At 40.1% G+C, this 21,349-nt stretch overlaps 1 protein-coding gene across 2 annotated transcripts in view; it reads left to right on the top strand.

The window, feature by feature from the left end:
* Nucleotides 1-534: 534 nt before the first annotated feature.
* The window catches only part of LOC149259866 (peptide chain release factor PrfB1, chloroplastic-like), a 213,762-nt gene continuing 192,947 nt past the window's right edge, over nt 535-21,349 (top strand). Inside the window, exons 1-2 of one of the 2 annotated variants that reach the window (XM_089419275.1) lie at nt 535-835; nt 924-986. In XM_089419275.1, coding sequence (XP_089275401.1) covers nt 664-835; nt 924-986 — 235 coding nt within the window. In that variant the 5' untranslated portion in view covers nt 535-663. The remainder of the gene's footprint in view (nt 836-923; nt 987-21,349) is intronic. The other variant, XM_089419267.1, reaches the window with a different exon arrangement.

Genomic DNA, 21,349 nt, shown 5'->3' with positions numbered 1-21,349 from the left:
CAATTTTTTTTATATAAAAAATAAGTACTACATATTACACTTGTTAATTTTATTTTGATTTTTATACATACTACACTGGCTTAATTTTATTTTTTTATTTACTTTAATTTTAATTTTTATATAATTTAATAAAATTAAAATATTTTATAAATATATATATATATATTTAATTATTTTATTTAATTTAGTTTTAATTTTTATATAATTTAATAAAATTAAAATATTTTATTTATATATTAATTTAATTTAATTTTTATATAATTTGATAGCATCGGAATATTTATTAGACTAAACAAGACCGCTAGAAAAGGCCTCTAAGCCCAGTTATACCCCACTCCATCAACTTTAGAAACAAATTATAATTATCTATACTCCAGAATATTCGAGGCTTACCATGTCAATATACATACCAACATAGTACTTTATCAAAATCCACATCATATGGGTAACTATCTTTAGTACAAATAATACACTTCCATTTAATATTTATCTTTTGATGCTAAACATTAGGACTCTACACATTGATATTTACGGCAAGAATGTGTATCTCTACACGTTAAAATTATTATGGATGAGAAAGGCCGGAAGGATATTCACACAAAATATAACATCATCCGTTTTCTGTGTGGGCATTTTGATTTTACAGTAAGTTGAACGACGGCAATGGATTATGCAAATGCACTTGCTCGTTCTCTACCAATTCAAGCCTCAGCAAATATTTGCAATTCTTCTGCGAAATCTCGTCACTCGTGCTCTTGCTTACATAGGCGCCCTCACTTTAAATTCCTTACACTAAATTTTTTTCCATGGAGTAAAGTTTCTCCATTACGTCAGAGTAAGGTTATTCTGGCTCTGTCCTATGCAGTTGGATACTAGACATGCACTGGCCTCGTTTTTCACAGTGTGAATTTTGTAAAATTCAGGAGCGTTTGTTGTATCCGGCGGCGATTCCACAGTGGGAACAAATGTACAATGGGGTGCACAAGGTATGCGGTTTTCTTTTCACTTTACCCTTGAACTGTCGTATGTTTTATAATCTTATTTAATTGAAAGTGCAGCCACCCCGCCTCACTCCGGATCTGAATGTCACAGGCTTGGGTATCTTGCTTTGCGGTTGTCTTTGGGTTGTTATTTATGTGATGTTGTAAGCCATTTTATCACATTGCTACATCCCTTTTCACAATAATACCTATCCTTTATGAAACCAGAGGCTGTACTGCAGCCACCGAAGTTCCTTCAGCCTAAATGCCAGGTCTGAAGGATATTTATTCTCCAAAATTGCATGAGACTTGCACCCGGCCTCATCCCTTCCCTTTGAAACTCATTTCATGTGTGCGGGCAGACCAAAGCAAGAAAAAAACAACACACTCTGTTGACACACTAGCGAACCAACAGAACTATCCCGTAGTCACACCAGGTGAAGTAATGCCCCCACCTTTGGCCAATTTCCCCAAAAAATGATGTCACCAATGCGCAAAATATTGTCTGAACATCAGCGAATTAATTGTATTTATCAAACTTAGTGAGGATTGATGAAAAGATTGTGTTATGCTCCCAATGCACTTACCCTTTGATTCTGCTCCTTTTTTTTTCTCTTTGCTCTGTCAATCAGCTATAGCCTGTAGTCATGCTAGTGAACCAATGCTCCCCGGCCACTTTCTTAAAAAATGATTTCATCAATCAGAAAAATATTGTCCTAACATCAGCCAATTAATTATATTTATCAAACTTAGTGAGGATTGATGAAAAGAATGCGTCATGTTTCTATTAGAACTTATTCTTTCATTTTGTTACGTTTATTTTTGTTTTTGTTTTGCTCTGTTTGTAAGCTATAAGGCAAAGATTTAGAGGTGAGCTTTCTTTTGTCCCAGAAAGCCCTACACTAGATGTCCTGAAAGCAAGAGGCCATCATTTGCCATACAGTGGAGGAGGAATCTCAGGCAGCTCTGTACATTGTAGAGGGAGATACAATGAGAAATGCACTGATGGGGTGGATTCGCCATTATGGCTAAACATAAATTAGAAGAATGGATCATTATAGGAAATGACATAGGTTGAATGCATGTACAAGAAAAAGTACAAAGTATATGATTCTATCGGCAGACATAAGGCAAATCTTGTTATAAAGGATTTGCAGGTAATGGAAGTATAGATTATGAATCTTCGAGAAAGATTTGTACTTAAGCTAAATGATGGCCATAATATCTCAATTTAAGTGGAATGTATGTCAGATGGGCGTTAAAAGTGTTTCTTAAAAAGAAAAAAGGCCACAAAACAACACAAATCTATCTAAAGGATTTCGCGAAGATCCTGAAGAGAGATTGAGTTCGAGAATAACAAAAATCTATCATCTTTCCTATTAAGATTGCTCTTAGCTGGAACTTAGAAGACGGCCCTTAAGTTCAGCATACAGTATCTCCTAAATGACTTTCTGGACTGTAACTTACTAAAAACAACCTTACATATCCATCCTCTAGATGGAGTATAAAAGAACTAATCTAATGTAATGCCAAACTCCTCGAAAGTGAGGATGAGAAACCAAATCAAAATCCCTGAGCAAGGCTTCTTTCCATACAAAATGCTTGTGTAGGAATGATTCCAAGAGGGCCAAATCAGATCCGACAAGCTCTATGAATCAAGATGTGGCAAGTCGAGCTTTCGAAGGTAGCACTTTACAAATTACCATCCAAGCAAAAGCTCTTAACTGGTAAGAGTCCCCATGCTTCCACACCTTGGTGAAACACATAATCCATTTTCTTTCTTCATTGTTTCTGTCCTATCTTCTATCGAGGATCCCCTTGAATGAATATCTTTTATCAAGAATTTGGTATAGATGGCATGACTTGTAGATCCAAAATGTCTTGTTGTAGCACAAAAGCCATTCCCTCCAATTGGGACTAGGAGTATTGTTATACAATTTGTGAGTATTTGCTGCAGGCCTAAGGCTTTGTAATTATTGCATTGCAAAACAATTTAATTAGTGTAGGCCTTTCTTGAGACAACAAGGGCCAAGACTTATAATCCCTTGTGTGATTTGAGATTTAGCCTCGAGAATCTTCTTTATAGTCTCTCTTTCTTGGAGCTGTGGTTTTTTGGAAGAACTCCCTAGAGGTGGGGTATGATTTGATTGTGGATTCGCTAGAAGAGGATCTAACAGAAGGAAGTCAAAGCTTCAAATTACGAGGAGGTGGACTCGCTTCCTCCCTAACAATGGTGCCAAAAATGTTGTTGCAAAATCTACTAGGTCTTGTAGAGGGGTACCTTGCAAGGCAATCACTAGACCAAGTGACAACAATAAGGTAGTAGTTGTAACAGACCCCCTCCTAACCCCAGCCCAAAACACAGGTTAGAAGGAGGTGGTTACTATGCTGACCCAAGATCCAAGGTAGCATTATGGAAATGGGGTCTAAAAATTTCGATCATCTTCAACCTCCAAAAAAATTCAAATGGATGACATAGTTGCGTTCGTCTCGTTGAGACCATTGTTTTAAAACCAGGTCGGTCCGACTCGAATTCTGCCTGGTAGACCGCGCCAAACACCTGCCCAGGCTGGCTCGGCCAATTAACCGGTTTGGCTACCAACCCGTAACCAAACCGATCGAGTTGGTCACCGAATTGGTCGGTTCGGTAACAAACCGGCCAGCTCGACCGAGCCCAACTTAAACTGGCCGGCCTGGGTAGCGGGAAAAAAAGGCGGTAGGGAAAACTCCAAATTGGTTTTTTCCCCCCTAATGCCTCTACCCCTCTCCCTGTTGAAGAAAGTGTAGCTAGGTTCAGTCTTCATAATGACATGATATTTGTAAATGATGAAATAAAAGAAATAAAATTATTTTTGTATGCCTTGCTGCATGGGTTTCATGAGCAAGAGGTTTATTTGTTAGTGGCTCCCATTGAGAGCCTTAGGATTTATTTTAAGTCAAAAAGTCAATGTCATGTATGAAGAAGCTCTTCTTGAGCCTATGTTTAATGTATACAAGTCTATAAGAAATGTCTAGAAGCCCTTCAAGGCAAGCACAATCCCTCTTGAAGAAGTCGGCCTGCAATTCAAATTAAAAGAAGTCATGTCGGCTCACCTATGGAGACACACCCTTTCAACATGACACGTCAGCTCATTTATGGAGGACAAACTACTATAAATACCCAGCTAGGGTCTGTGCAAAGGTGGAGTACATAACTTGGATTCTCTGTAACTTTTGGATGGGTACAATAGAGTACAAAACTCAGATTCATCTGATGTTTTCGGAGGAAAGTCATAGGAAGGATTGCAGATAACACTTAAGAGGTCTGTCTACTGTACTAATGAAGTCTCAACCTCCTCACACTCTTGGTGGATATCACAAAAAAGGACTCGGACCTGTCTCCTTGCAGCCTCGACATACATGTGATGAGAAGGATCTCCGTAACACTCTAGACACAGTCACAGTCTTGGTGATCATTGTCTCAACATAACAAAACATAGTCACTGTCTTGGTATATTTGTGATGAAGAGGATCTCTATGATACATTCTCGGCATACATTCTAGACATAGTTTTGATCTCAACATAGTTGTAATCATGGTATTTATAAGGTCATGATCTTGATCTCGGTACAACTCTCATATCTCAGTGTAGAGATCTCATTGTCCTAATGAAGATCTTGGTGGTGTAGCAATGATGCAACAATGATCTCAATGGAGCAAGGTGCAACAAAGATGCAACTAAAAATGATCTCAGTGGTACAGTAGTGAAGGCCCAGGTGTTGTAGCAATGATGACTTCAGACTTCAGTGGCAGTGATAATGATCTCAGCAATGACAAAGAAGAGGATTGGTGTCTTGGTCTTGGAGTGGCTAAATAGGTCAAGGGTCATGGTCTTGGTATTCGTCAATTGGAATCTCTATAAGAAGAATTTTGTGTAGGTTTTCCTCTCAAAGAGTGAGAGGTTTTGGCCATGGCAGAAAGCCAACATCTTTTGTTCTTGTCTCTTTTATTTTGGTAACTATTTGATGAACTAAGAAGACACACTCTAAGAATAACAAGCGAAGATTGTGCTAATAAGAAAAAGTTAAAAATACCTCACAAATAGTTATCATGATGAGAAGAATCTTATTAACCTAATTTTCCCTAGATTCTTGAACACTCCCAAGCCTACAAAAGTGACCCAACCCCCTCACATTTCCTCACAACTATCTCATTGCATTTGTGTGAGCATTTGTGAGGAGTTTGTGAAGAGTCTCATCTCTATATATTACATGTATTAGACAATGCACTAGGTGTCATTTTGATATAATAGATATATTCATGAGCATACTTTGATCATATGTTGTCTTCTCGTTATTATTCTAACGCTTTGAGTTTGGAAACATGAATGAAAATCTTTAAAAATATGTTTTTTCATAAAAAAATAAATATTTAATGTATTTTTTACAAAGACCGAGTCAGTGAAATCAACTAGGCCGAGTCGGAGTCGATCCTCGGCCGGTTCCAAGTTCGAGTTTTAAAACTATGGTCGAGATGATTTCGGTGATATAACTTTTGTCTTGATCCGACCTCCGTATCGAAAGATATAACCATTTGAAGTTCAGTGCCACATCATCAACCCACCATGTGGCATCCATGTGGTCCCCATGTGATGATGCCCACATGGCTGTCCCAGTCAACTCCCTCACCGCCACTAAGTAGTGTTGTATTGGTTGTCGACCCATTCATGTCCCACTCTTACATAAGTGCATTGGCGACCCCTCTCCGTAGGTCTGCGCATGATACGTGGCAATGCATGCTCGATCCACTGCCGCCACGTCACCTCGAAGGTAACCCTCTTGGATGGATACCCTCGAGAGAAACTCCGAGAGACCAAGTCCTTAATCGTCGAGGTTCCAAGGTTTTGAGGTCCATGTTACCCCGAAGGAAACTCTTCCCTCGGAAGAAACTCACCCCGGAGAAAACTATCTTGGAGGAAAACTTTCTTGGCGAAAACCCTCTTTGGACGAAACCCACCTCGAGGAAAGCCTTTTTTGGTGAAAACCTTTCTCTGAGGAAACACAAATTCGGGTCCACTCCTGCCATGTCATCTCAGAAATAACTTCCTTGGAAGAAACACCGCGGCAAAAACTTCGCTGTGCTAAGTTCTTAAACCGTCGAGGTTCGAGGTTCGGATGCTTTGCCACGTCACCCTAAGAAAACTCCAGACTCAGAAGAAATGCCCTCTCGGAAGAGACTCCACCTCGGAGAAAATAGTCTTGGAGGAATTTACTATCCCAGAGGAAACCTTTCTTGGCGGAAACTCTGTCGGAGGAAACTTCATCTTGGAAGAAATCCATCTTGACGAAAACTCCTCCTCAATGGAAACTATTGTTGGACATTGGATAAACCAACGCTCCCTATGTGTTTCGCAACATGTGCTTAATTGCCTCTCGTGGATCCGTTAACTCTGGCAATGTGCTTGTTTACTAACACCACCGGGTTTTGGTGTAATGGCAATCGTGATTCCAGCAAGTGGTATCATGGCCAAAGGTTTCGAGTTTGAATCACACTCGCTTGCGTTGGGGGGAGATTGTTGGACATTGGATAAACCAACGCTCCTTGTTTGTTTCGCGACGCATGCTTAACTGCCTGTCGTGGATCTGTTAACTCTGGCAATGCGTCCATTTACTAACAGTTGTTGGTTTTGGTGTAATGGCAATCATGATTCCAACAACTATCTTAGAGAAAACTCCAAGAGACCACGCTTGAAAACAGTGAGATCGCGATTTTGTCAATAAATGAAGGAAGGAGTGCTTGTTAAGAGATGAGAACACTCTCCGTTCTAGATGTTTAGTGAGTCAAAGCGCAGTGAAAAAATCTAAAGCACAACAGTTAATGGGAATCTTTCTCCATCTCGTGACAAAATCTCAAAGGTTTTACCTCAGGGATTCGAGAGCAAAGATGTTGCGAAAACCTCCGAGATTTGAGATTTCAAGGTCTCGTTCACAAGGGAAGGGTCGTATGAACTGGAGTTTAAAGGTGCCGAGAGCTAATGATAGTGTGGCCGCGACTATTATTAGGTATACACCACACTTTACGAGTCTTAACATACCCTCGACCACGGTGGTTCTGTGAACATCTGAGCTGAACTCTAGAACTTGGCCTGTCGCCTTGAAAGTGTTTACATGGCTCACTTTGGAGCTATCTCTCCTGAGCTTTCAATAGGGCTCTGCCTGACCCATTTGACCTTACATACATATAGGTTAAGCTATCCTTCTAGAGCTCAAATTTAATGAAACAAGGTTTAATAGCGGGACAGGGACTTGCCCATTTAAATATATAGAACAATCACCTTAGTGCCCTTCACCAAATCACAGGGAACTTAACCAGTTTCCTCAATTGCATCTTAAATACATAATCATGTTGTTATCAGTCATACACACAACACATAAACAAAGATATACACAATACATGCCAACTGCCAATTTCACTGAATCTCATGAACACACACAAAGATTCATTTAGTCATCAAACTGAAAATCACTGTTACATATGGTCACAAAACACGCATAGAATTTCAACCATTCCTTCAAGCATTTATACAAGGAATCTAGTATCTATCAACACCCATAAAATCACATTTCTCAACCAGCATAAGCTTGTAGCTAGCATGTACATGTCATTCGAACCTTAGAAGCACAATTAGATGACTTATCTTATATAACAAAGAGGATTGGCAACTAAGAGTGGGACTTCAACTCTCCACCCAACCATAGACAAGCTGCAGCCAAGTCTTTCTTGCAGCTATCACCCCCGAGCCAGATTCCAAAGCTTGAGGTAGAGTGCTTTTAGAGGAGTTTTAAACCAATATTATTAGCTAAAATCGGGTTTCTCGAGGTTGCCTCATCTCCACCCACCAACTATCAAAACCAAGAGAACACGGTGAACCACTTCATGGGCAGACAACCTCCTTCTGCTCGGACGAAAGATTAAATTAGTATCATTAGCTGAAACAAAATGTGTCAAGACCACACTACCTTCACCCACTGCTAATCAAAGATTTCACATCAGGCAGGGAATGCTTTCTTTTATATAGAGGGACTTATATTATAACATCCCAACATCTCTATGGATTTAGTCACAGAGAGTCTCAATTCATATTTGTTAAGATTGGCAACTAGGGCCAAATTCCGCCTTGGGACAACTCATTTGATGAAGATGATGATTGCATTAATTTCCTCTTTTTGAGAGGACCAAAATTGATATAAAGATCATCCAATTTGGACAAGCAAAAGTGTGATTTTGAATTTATGCCCACACATGTGCAAATTGTTCAGGTTGGCCACATTATCATGTAGGATCATGAAGCCCAATGGACATGCCTCTTCACCCTCAATGACTTTTATAAATACAAGTGTCCTCTCACCTCATTTGGCATCATCATCACTCACACATTCTCTCTCCTTCTCTCATTGGTTCGTACAACATTGGGCATTCTCTCTCTCACGTGTGGCATAAAGAGGTCGAATTTCAGGACAAAATTGCAGCGCTGAAAATTTCAGAATTTTTTGTAGTTTGACCAACTTTGACTAGCGTTGACTTTGAATTTTTGGGCATCCTTTGACTTCAATTTTCAGGGTGAATTTATGTCTCAGCAGGTCGCATTTTTGGGCATAGGAATCGAGGCAAAAGGAGGAATTTGACCTGCGTTGACCGCAGATTTTGTGACTGTTTTGGGCTGCCTTTGATCGTTGCTGGAGGTCGAGTTTAACTGCCTTTGACTGAGCTTCAAAGGAGAAGTTTTGCTGTTGTGTTGACCATCTTTGAATTTCTGGTTAGGGCTGAAGTTTGACTACAGTTGACTGCACAATTGATAGAGTTGTTTTGACTTTGAATTTGGCAAGTCAACTTTGACTTTTGTACTCTCTCTCTGCTAAACATTTGATATAATAATAAGAAGAATTAATCAAAGGGTTTTCCCCACATTGGGGTTTTTCTCCAGCATCTGCCAAATTTGGTGTCCTTTTGTTTTGGCTTGTCTTCTGCATTTTATTTTATGTTCTATCTACTTTTACTGTCAATGTGATTAATAGTTTATGTGATTACTATTGGAAAACTAAATTGGAAATTGTTATTAGGTTTCTCTAGGAACTTTGAAGTAATTGTGCTAAGCATGGAACATACCATTTTTATCTAAAATTAACATGGAATCAGAGCCCAGGTGAAGACAAAGCCCAAGCAAGAGAGAGAAAAGTAATCACTATGAGAGCTCTGTTGGAGAAGACTATTGGACTAATGGCTACTACATCTTACTTCAAATAGAGGATACGCTGAAGGACAAATCTGACTATCATGTATGGAAGATGACTTTGGACTTGACTTTGGAAGAGCATGATGCCATGGACCATGTGAAGGGAAGAGTGGTGGAGCCTCCTTCAAATGCACCTGCTGCCGCAAAGACAAAATACAAGAAAGGTGAGGTCAAAGCTAAGAGAATTATTAGACTCCATTCAATAGCATTTGGTTGCCTATATTTCTGATTTGGGAACATCTAAGGAGATGTATGATAAGATGATTGGGATGTTCAAAGTAAACAATGCAAATCAAATCCTCTTTCTCAAGAACAAGTTGAAGGACATCAAAATGGACAAAGGGGAGTCTATCCAATCTTACTTCATGAGAATAACACAAATCAAGAATGATCTACTATCTATTGGAGAAGTTATTGCTGGCAGGGAGCTCACCCTTATTGCACTTGGAGGCCTTTCAAGAGCATGGGATGTATTTAACACTACCATTCTCAACAATGACATGATTCCTAATTTCGATGTATTATTGGCTAGATGCGCTCAAGAAGAGACAAGGATGATGGAGAGAGACAAGCCTTCAAATGGAAATGAACCTATTGCTTTCTCTACTCATGCAAAGGGGAAATAATGCTGGTCCAAGGAGACAGGGTCAAGGGTTCAAGCTAGGATTCAAAGAAGGAAGAAAAGGAAGGTGCTACAATTGCAACAGGTTTGGCCACTATGCTAGAGAGTGTCCTCACAAGAAGGATACTCCAAGGGATGATGACAACAACCACAACAATTTCAAAGGCAATGACAATCAAAGGAACAACAAGTTCAATAATAAAGGAAAGAGGAATGCTCCCACTGCTCGATAGGGAAATGGTCGACCTCCAAAAAGGATGAGAAATTCCAAGTATGAGGAAAGTAATGTTGTAGAGAAACAAAATGAATTTTATCTTATTTCCACTCTATCTACTGCCTCTCCTCCAGATACGTTGGATCATTGGTTGATTGATAGTGGAGCCTCAAGGCACTTCATTGGGTACAAGGAAGCCCTCTCAAATTTGGTTGAAAAGAAGACTAATTTGGAGATCATACTTGGAGATAATGCCACCTATCCCGTGAAAGGAATAGGTACTGTCACTCTTCACTTGAATCAAGGTCAAACCATTCATTTGCAATAAGTGTTGTATGTGCTCGATTTGAAGAATCTGGTGTTTATCTCTGGGATGGAAGATAAAGGCTTCAAGGTAGCATTCATTGATGGAAAGGTACATATTTGGCAAAGAAACCCTAAAGGTGCATTTACACTTGGATTTAGCGTTGATGGTCTTTATTAAGTTGGAGGAAGTCCTTTGGGAGCCTTAACTTCCGATACTTCTCTTCAATTTGAATTATGGCAACGAAGATTTGCTCACCTTCATTACAAAGCCTTACTTGGGGTAAGGAAGATGGTTATAGGTATGCCTGAGTTCAACATGAATCATGAAGGAGTTTGTCAGGGTTGTGCAATTGGGAAACTTACAAGGGGACCATTCCCTTCAAGTGAAAGTCAAACTATCAATATTCTTCAATTGGTCCATTCTGATCTATTTGGAATGTTTCTCGTAACATCATTGGGAGGATACTTATACTATGCAATCTTTGTGGATGACTTCTCTCGCAAAACATGGATCTATTTCTTGAAGAAGAAGGATGAAGTGTTCAAATGGTTTTGTTCTTTCAAATCCTTGGTGGAAAATCAAACAGGGAAGAAGATCAAAATATTGAGGACCGACAATGGAACCGAATATGAATCAAATGAATTCAATGACTTTTGCAGAGAGGCTGGCATTAAGAGGGAGACAACCGTTCCATACACTCCTGAGCAAAATGGAGTTGCTGAAAGAAAGAATCGAACAATCATGGAAGCCACCCGTGCCATGCTCCATGATCAATGTCTATTGAAGTTTTTATGGGGAGACGTTGCCAACACTGCTGTATATGTTCAAAATAGGAGCCCGCATTAAGCATTGGATTTCAAGACACCTGAAGAAGTTTTCACTGGTAAGAAACCTGATGTTTCTCATTTTAGAATATTTGGTTGTCCTGTGTATTTTCATGTGCCTAAAGAGAAAAGAAACAAGTTGGAAACATCCGAGAAGAAAGGTACATTTGTGGGCTATAGTGAAAATTCAAAGGCATATAGAATCTATGTGCCTGGACAAAGAGATGTGGAAGTTAGTCATGATGTCACCTTCGATGAAGACACTGCTCTTGGGAAAGCCAGAGATGCCCCTATCCCAAGGAAGGACAATGATGATATTGTAAGAAGACAGGATGAACCTCCGACAGATGAGCCAATGCCCGATGTTGAAGGCTCGATGGATCCCATTGATCCACCTTTCGGTGATCCCTCTACCTCAAGAAAAATCCCTTTGTGGCTCAAAGATACTCTCGAAGATGCTGAAAGACATATTGCTCCAAGAGGGACATTCCGTGAAAGTAAGAAGCCAAACAAGTATCAAGGGTACTTAGCTGCTATGAGTACTATTGTTCAATTTGAGCCATGTACATTTGAAGAAGCCGTAAAACACCAAGTATGGAAGGATGTGATGAATGAGGAGTATGAATCAATCATGAAGAATGATGTCTAGGATGTGGTTCCTAGACCCAAGGACAAGTCTGTGGTCACTTCTAAATGGCTTTACAAAATCAAACATGGAGTTGATGGGAGTGCTGAAAAATATAAGGCCAGGTTCGTTGCTTGAGGCTTCTCTCAAAAGGAAGGAGTGGACTATGATGAAATATTTGCACTAGTTGCTCGATATACCACTATCTGATCGATTATTGCTCTCGCTGCCTCTTAGGGATGGAGCCTACACCAAATGGATGTTAAGACTGCTTTCTTGCATGGCTCGCTTAAGGAGGAAGTCTACTTGGAACAACCTCAGGGGTTCGAAGTACAAGACCGAAGGACACACGTGTATAGGTTGAAGAAAGCCGTCTATGGGTTGAAGCAAGCCCCTAGGGCTTGGTACGAGAGGATTGATAGCTATCTTATGAAGCTGGGATTTACAAGGAGAAAAATTGATCCTAACCTATACTTCAAGGTTGAAAAGGACATACCTCTCATTCTGGTCCTTTATGTAGATGATCTCTTTCTGACAGGTGCAAACCCTCTCATTTATCAATGCAAAAGGGAGTTGGCTTCCGAGTTCGAGATGAAGGACCTAGGTCTGATGCACTACTTCTTAGGCTTGGAAGTTTGGCAAAAGGCAGGTGAGATTTTCTTTTCTCAAGGAAAATACATTGTGAAGTTGGTCGAAAGATGTGGGATGGTGGATTGCAAGTTTGTATCTACTCCTATGGAACTCAACTTTAAGATGTTATGTGGAAGTGTTGCTGGGCCTGCATTGGCAAATCCTTCCGAGTATCGACAACTTGTGGGGGCCTTGATGTTATTGGTAAACTCCCGTCCAGACATATGCTTCGCTGTGAATACATTGAGTCAGTGTATGGTTGAGCCTCATCACATACATTGGATTGCTGCTAAGAATCTCTTGAGATATCTTCGTGGCACAATCAACTATTGATTGAGATACACTGCCGAGAATTTGAGGCTATATGGATATACTGATGCTGACTAGGCTGGCAGTGTGGTGGATCGTAAAAGTATGTCTGGATGTTGCTTCTCATTGCGGTTTGCTTCAATTCTTGGATGAGCAGGAAGTAGAAATCAATTGCTTTAAGCATCATTGAGGCCAAATACATTGCTGCTAGTATGGTCAGTTGTGAGGTTGTTTGGTTGAGGAAGCTCTTTAGTGAGCTATTTGAGCACGTGCTGGATACCACCATGATATTCTACGATAACCAGAGTGGGATTTGCCTTTCAGAGAATCCTGTGTTCCACGACCGCTCCAAGCACATTGATATTAGGTACCACTTTATTTGGGATATGGTACAATGGGGAGCAATAAGGCTCCAACACATCAGGACTGATGAGTAGGTCGCAAACATCCTCATGAAGCCCTTAGGGAAGGTCAAATTCTTAGCCTTCCGAGAGAGACTTGGAGTCGTGGAAAGACCCTCCTATGAGGGTCTTTCTTGAGTTGGACATTGAGCTCTAAGAGCTCCTAAGGGCTTGGGGTACTTCTTGGAGCTATGAGCGGCCATAGGGTGAGTGGTTCACCTTCCCCTACGATTGATGACACGTGTGTAGGGTGAGTGGTTCACCTTCCCCTATGATTGACATATGCATAGGATGAGTGGTTCACCTTCTCCTATGGCATATGAGCAGGATGAGTGGTTCACCTTCTCCTGCTGATGCCCTAACATACATCCTACCCATGTAGTCTGAGACTCATGGGAAGTACCTCTCATCTGGCCAATGAGTTGGGAAAAGTGGATAGGGACCATAGCACTACCGATGGACGCATCGTGTACTGCCATACTCTCTATGTCTAGGATGCATGGTGTTTAACAACAACTTGATATGGGATCAAGATTGACTTTTGTCATTGGAGAGTGGTAAGGTCTTGTGACTCACTCCCGATCGATTCTTCTTCATTATTCATATCAGTGTTTAGCATAACAGAGATGAGATGAGATACAGAGATGGTACATGACGATAAATGGCACGATGATCGATGATGCTGGATGGATTGGCAGGTGGAATTTTCCCTAGTTGAGAGGGAATGTTAAAATTGGCAACTAGGGCCAAATTCCACCTTGGGACAACAAATTTGATGGAAATGATGATTGCATTAAATTCCTCTTTTCGAGAGGACCAAAATTGATATAAAGATCATCCAGTTTGGACAAACATAAGTGTGATTTTGAATTTATGCCCACACATATGCAAATTGTTCAGGTCGACCACATCATCATATAGGCTCATCAAGCCTAATGGACATGACTCTTCACCCTCAATGACTTGTATAAATACAAGTGTCCTCTCACCTCATTTGGCATCATCATCACTCACACATTCTCTCTCCTTCTCATTGGTTTGTACAACATTGGGCATTCTCTCTCTCATATGTGGCATAAGGAGGTCAAATTTTTGGACAAAATTGCAGGGCCGAAAATTTTAGAATTTTCTACAGTTTGACCAGCGTTGACTTTGAATTTATGGGCATCCTTTGACTTAGATTTTTATGGTGAATTTCTGTCTTAGTAGGTCGCATTTTTGGGTACAGGAACTGAGGCAAAATGAGGACTTTGACCTGCGTTGATTGCAGGTTGACCACAAATTTTGTGACTGTTTTGGGTTGCCTTTGATTGCTACTGGAGGTCGAGTTTGACTGCCTTTGACCGAGCTTCAAAGGAGAAGTTTTGTAGCTGCGTTGACCATCTTTGAATTTCTGGCTAGGGCTGAAGTTTGACTGCAGAATTGATAGGGCTATTTTGACTTTGAATTTGGCAAGTCAACTTTGACTTTTGTACTCTCTCTCTTTGCTGAGCATTCAATATAGTAATGAGAATTGATCAAAGGGTTTTCCCCACATTGGGGTTTTTCCCTAGCATCTACCAAATCCGGTGCCTTCTTATCTTGGCTTGTCTTCTGCATTTTATTTTATGTTCTATCTACTTTTACTGTCAATGTGATTAATGGTTTATGTGATTGCTATTGGAAAACTAAATTGGAAATTGTTATTGGGTTGCTCTAGGAACATTGAAGTAATTGTGCTAAGCATAGAACATACCATTGTTATCTAAAATTAACAAGATATGGAGAGAGAGATACATAGTTAATGAGATGGGGGATTTATTAGCCATGTTACCTTTGAAGGAATAAGAGTGCACATCCCAACAACTCAATGGAATCTTCCACCTGTGTTTTCAACCCAAATCCAATGGACCTACCATAAGGTGTTATCAGTCCACTAGCCCTGTGTGCCCTCCACCTTTCAAAGGTTATCAACTAGCAAGGTCTTCGGTGGATTTGTCAGCTCTGTAAGGCACATCCATTACTTTGGGACTATCAGTTAGCAAGCCCCATGGGCTTCTCAGTTGGCTATTATCAGAGTTTCTCTTCTCCCCGAATGCTTTGAGTTCTTGAATCTTCTCTGCCCTCTCAACGTTGTGCTTGATCCTCAAGAGCCTCTCGACCTCCTCTTTTCTTGTTCCCCTTTCTCTGCTTGCGCGTATGACTTTTGTATGCTTGTCTTTTTTTCCCCAAGGAGCCTTCCCCGACTTTTTTTTTCTCAGTTCGCGCCCCTCCACTCTTCCTTTAGCGTTTGAGAAGATTTTTCCTAGCCTGCATACCTTTCTTTGTCGTTCCCATTCTCCCTCCATGAAGGAGTCCTCTTCCTGCATGGTCTATACAGTCTAACTGCCTTGGGTAGCATGGTCCATCTTTTTCTTTAATTGTTGCCCCTTTCTTGCTTGTAGTCATGCCCAAAAGAAACATGGACCTGTCCTTCATTTTTCTAGCTGAATTTAGTAACACATTCAACTCCATTAAAACCAGTCAGTCAGTCCATGATTGATATTTAAAACAACCAACTCCTCAAGCAATCTCCTTCCTCAAGCAATGGAATTCGTGTCCCTTTCTTAGCCATTTTTAATTTTTGCAATTACATAATTACAAGGGAATTATTTACAATGCTTACAAGGGAATATAGCCCACAGGGGATGTCACAGTCCTCACCCCCTTAGAGGAACATTGTCCTTAGTGTTCTCATTCCTGAACACGAGAAAACATGCTTAACCCAAGCATAAATGATTTGGAGCTTTATATTTACAACTTGATTACAATTACAACTCACATACTTAGTTGCTTGTCTAACAACTCTTGGATACACACATACATACATACATATATATGCCTATTAACTCGGCCATCTTTTAGTTTCTCTTTGCAACTTTCTTGGTGCTTTTGCCGTGCACTCTAATATCTCCAAGTTGATGTAGTCCTCTTTTCAGTTAGCTTTGTTCACCCCAACTGGGCAATTCCCATGCTTTCCTGTAACATGGCATACAATCCTTCATGAGATTCATCATAGAAAACTTGTAATTTTTTTTATTACACCTCTTGCCTTGGCCTTTGAATGGTTGCTCAGCCATTCACACACATATCTTTAACAAAGCCCACTTATTAGGTGTTCTCAACATCTCCTTGTTATTACACCACAATGGCCACATTTCAGCGCAAAGGTTCATGCAGAGCACTGCGTCATAATTCAGCCTTGGAGAGAGAGATATAGTTAATAATGAGGAGGTTTTATCAACTGCATTACTCCTCAAGGAATGAGAGTGCACTCGCCGATGCTTTTTAGCGGAACTACCGCCTGTGTTCTCAGCCCAACCTCGTGGAACTACCATCAGGTGTTATAAGCCCACTAGTCCTAGGTGCCTCATCCTCCCAGAAGTTATCAACTAGCATAGTCTCAGTGATTATCAACCAACAAGCCTCTTGGGTTTCTCAACTGAGCTATCATCTGAGCTTACTCTGTGATTATTAGCTAGCAAGCCTCATGGGTTTCTCAGTTGTGCTATCATCAGAGCTCCTCTATGATTATCAGCTAGCAAGCCTTTTGGGTTTCTCAACTATGCTATCATCATAGTTATGCTCCATGATTATCAACTATGCTATCATCAACATTCCTCTACTCCACCAAACTCTCTTCTGGCATCAACACGACGCTTAGTGGAGTACATATCCAATCCTGCAATCAAGGATTCCACTTATTAGTTAATATACATGCTGCCATAACCATCAACATTTCCTTGTCATCCACATGACACAACATGAGCATATACAATCATATTCTTATTTAAAATCATTGGTCAGCTAGGGCTTCCCTACCCCATTGATTCCTCTTTCAACTAGGAATCTCATTGGAAAACTTATCATGTCATCCCATATAGCCATTTACATTTGCATCAATTAAATTTATACAATCATTCTTCCACAAGAATGATTCTCGACAAGACCTTGTCAGACACAATGGTGTTTACACATATATATGTATATATCAACATGATCATGAACACACAATTGTATATGTACTTAGGGTTAGGGTCGAGAGAACCTCCTTTGAGTCATTCTCATGGTTGTCATCCTGTTGTCCATTATCCCCATGGACCAAACCAACCTTCTTGACTGTCATACTGCTATCCACTTAGTCAAGGACATATCATACATTAATGCATATCAGATAAAACCAAAGTTTTAGAGAACTCCCTGTATTGTTGTTGTTATTCACACAACAATTTTCAGCCTGCACATGATTTATTTTTTGCTTCTTGTCATATTTAGGAGTGATGCCCTAACATACATCAATGATGGTCTTCCCCAACCCCTTGCCCAAACCTAGCCTTTCTCATCTTTTTTGTTCATGCTCTTTAATTACTCGCAGGGTCTCTTTCAGTTGGTGTTTCTGTTGGTCTTGCTTAACTCTCTTACTAGAGCTCTGTGGCTTTTCTGCCACGCCCATCAATGTTCCAAAGGGTCCCAAAGCATGAAGGACGAAAGGAAAAATCCAAAGGAAAAGAGGGTAACCACAAAAGAAAGGAACTCATGATAACAGTCATAAAATCACACAACAAAAATAGCATGGCCATGCACAATCCAATAGTAAAAAGGGAAATTCAAACATAAATCAATCGAGGGCACAAACATAAAATATTTAACAAAGGGGAATTTAAACATAAATCAATTGAGGGCACAAACATAAAATATTTAACAAAGGGGAATTTAAACATAAATCAATCGAGGGCACAAACATAAAATATTTAACAACATAACAACTCAATTCCCATGAGTCAATGCTTCAAGAGTAAGGCTCAACCCAAGCCCTTTCCACGATTTCATTTAGTCTCTTCTACTACAACTAGCCACAACAATTAACTCAACCACTACACAATTTATTTACAATTAATTATATTGCTTCAACAACAACAAAATGGATACATAATCCATATCTAATCAGATATATCGACTTTTGATGATAGGTGGCCAACGTGCTTGCCTTCCACAATTGCGTAGGTCCCAGGCACATTTCGAGCTACGCCCTCCACCATCTGTGCTCCTTCCATAGTATGTAATCTCGGTTGATTTCTCTATATTTGGGGGCAATCTCTACATAGATGGTTCTCCCTGCATTTCCAGCATACTACGGGCTTCTTCCGGGACCCATCCTCTTCTTTGGCCTGAGCACGTCAACCTTCACAAGCTGTGCTGATCTTTTACTAGATTTCACCTCTATTGGTGGTGGAATTTCTTTCCTTCTCCCCAGGCCATTGTCTAGAACTTCCCTACATTTTTCCTCTAATTTCGAGGCTTCCTTTTGCTTTCAAGTCAGCGTTAAGATCTGACCTGTGTCTATAATTCTTGTAGCAGTGCTTCAACTTTTTGATTGCCTCTTCAAGATTTCATGGTTCATCGAATTCAATTCAATCTTTAAATGCTAATGGCAGCCCATTGATGTATCATTGAATTTTTTCCTTTTCATCCTTGAGGTAGGGAACATATCTTAACAACTCCAGGAATTTAATGGTATACTCTTCATTTGACATTGATCCTAGCTTGAGCTCATTAAAATTCCTTAGCATTTACCATTGCTGTTAAAGTATCTCTCAGATAGATACTTGTGCCTGAAATATCACTCAAATTCCTTCTAGGACAACTCTTCTTCTTTTATGTCGTTCACATTTTTTAGATCTTCCCACCATATATCAACCTTACCCATTAGGCTGAAGCAACTATCTTTGCTTTCATGTTCTTTGAATAGTCATGAACTTCGAAGAACTTCCTCATTCCCAGTTGTGAGGCTTCTGCATCCTCTGACTTCTTCATCTCACCATCAAAGGTAGCAGGCTTAGCTTTCTTAAATTCCTCTTGTACATATTCTTTTTCCCTCCTATCACGATGATGATGATGACGACGATAATGCCTTTTGGGAGTGCCTTCAAGCTACTGCTCATGGGTGCTGGTCCTTTTCATTGGGGTGTCTAGTGAAGTACCTCGTTTCACCTTATCTTCACTCAACATTCTCTGTCTCTTTCTGGATCTGCTCCCATTTGCCCCATTGGTTCCTTCTTCTTGCTCTAAGGGACTCTTCCAGTCCCTACAACTAGCTCCCAACTCATGTTGTCTTTGCCTTTGTAAGTCTGAAAGACTTTGCAATAGTACTGAATCACTTATGCTCGCCTCTCTTGTGCTTTGACAAGCCTCTCATTGTCAACTTTACAACTTCTTATTTCCACTTTTAGGCTTCTTAGCGTGTCCATCCAATTAGGAGAGTTTGCCAGTCCTTGCTGATGAACTGATCTTTCCTCCTCATTTGTTCTTGCTTCTTCATATCCATGCTATGTTGAAAATGATAGCGAGAAAGGGTTCCTTGATTTGTGCCTTAATCAAAGGGACCTCAATGAGTTCTTCCTTTGCATGCTCGAGTTCCTATAAGTTAGGAATCAATTCCTATAAGTTATGAGCTAATTCCTATAAGTTAGGATGAATTCCTAAGGTTTAGGATGAGTACCTACAACTTAGGATGAGTTCCTATAATATAGGATTCATTCCTAAAAGTTAGGACGAGATATGAAGCAGTTAATTGATGTGAAAAAGTGGAGGGCCGAGTTAATTGTCTTCTGGTGCGAGTTAACTTGGAAAAGGACGAGTGACAAGTCTCTAATTCTAGATCGAGACTTAGGGCGAGTTGCATGAGCCACTTCATCTTAGTTAACAACTCAATCACCATTTCGATTTCCTAAAATATAATTTGCTAGATTTAGCCATTCAAATTGCTTATAAGGAAAAACAAAGGCACATTTGTAATCATAATTATTGAGCACAAGTTTATGAGCTTATGACCTTGTGAGGGAAAGAATGCGCAAGAGGAGCTTGTGCGAGTATTGAAGAAGGAAGAATTGCCTTGGGAATGTGCTAGGAAATTAGGGCTAATTCCTAAGAAATAGCAGCAATCCATGCACTAGGAAATAGGGGCTTATTTCCTAGGATTTGCGTAGGGATTTCAGAGCTCCTCCAGGCAAGGCAAGAAGACATAAGGATCAAGGGTCTTGTGTGAAATTTCCTTAAATTGGAGCAACTAGAAATTTATTCTCCTAACTGATTAATTATGTAGTTTATTTGCTTCGACAAGCAACAAATAAATCACACTACAATTTTTCACAAATAAAATACGTCGCGGAAATGAATTGGAAATTGAGAAAATGCTAGCACACACAATAAAATTGACACAATTATTTTTGGACAAGTGTCTAAGAAAAACCCAATGTGGGAAAACTGATGCAGCAGATGAAGGTTTTATTATTATTTAGTAGTGAAATTTCTGAGTACAATCTGGATGCCAAACTGGCTATCCTCAACATGTAATCCAGCCAAAATTATTAGAGAGAATTTTCTCTCTCTCCACAGGCAATCCCGGTCAGGGTTGTTGGGGAGTGCCCCACCCTCGAACCCGCTCTAGAACCGCACTTTGGTCGAGAGTGCATTGGGAGGGACCATAGGAGCGCGCTCCCTAATTTTTTTTTCACTCCCTGCCAATTTAGGAGTGAGAGAGGGAGCTATTGAAGATTGGAAACAAGAATTTGGCCCTAGTGTTGATATGCAGTTCATGGTAATGTTAAATTGTTAAAGTAAAAGTGACATTCTCCTTTATCTTTCATTTTCATCCTTTTACTTAAATTTTTAACATTACCATGAAATGACTCAGGATGTTTGAAAGTGGTTCTGACCTCATTGGATTTTATATGCAGAAAGTAGAATTTTAGATCTCACTCAAAATTTGGCAGACTTATCATTTTTTCAGGATTGGGGGGATTGCAATGTTTCCATTGGATTTTGTCATGTACTAGGGTATATAACTTGTATTTAATCAAGAGCACCAAGCCCTCTGTGCGGGGGAGACTCTAAATAATCAAGAGCACCAAGCCCTTTGTGCAAGGGAGACTCCCAATAATCAAGGGCACCTAGAGTACTAGGGCACCAAGCCCTCTGTGCGGGGGAGACTCCCAATAATCAAGAGCACCTAGGGTAATAGGTTATGGAACTTTTATTTAATCAGGAGCACCAAGGTTGTTCAACTATGTAGGAGGAGACTAAATAAAGCATGAGACAAGAAATTAGAAATTTCTCGTGGCAAGAGGTTCAAGCAATAGATAATAGAT

This window comes from Pinus tabuliformis, chromosome 6 (assembly GCF_031772625.1).
Source record: "Pinus tabuliformis cultivar Carrire ecotype Pingquan chromosome 6, CPIR1, whole genome shotgun sequence".
Taxonomy (NCBI): Eukaryota; Viridiplantae; Streptophyta; class Pinopsida; order Pinales; family Pinaceae; genus Pinus; species Pinus tabuliformis.
This window is presented reverse-complemented; position numbering and strand designations above follow the sequence as displayed.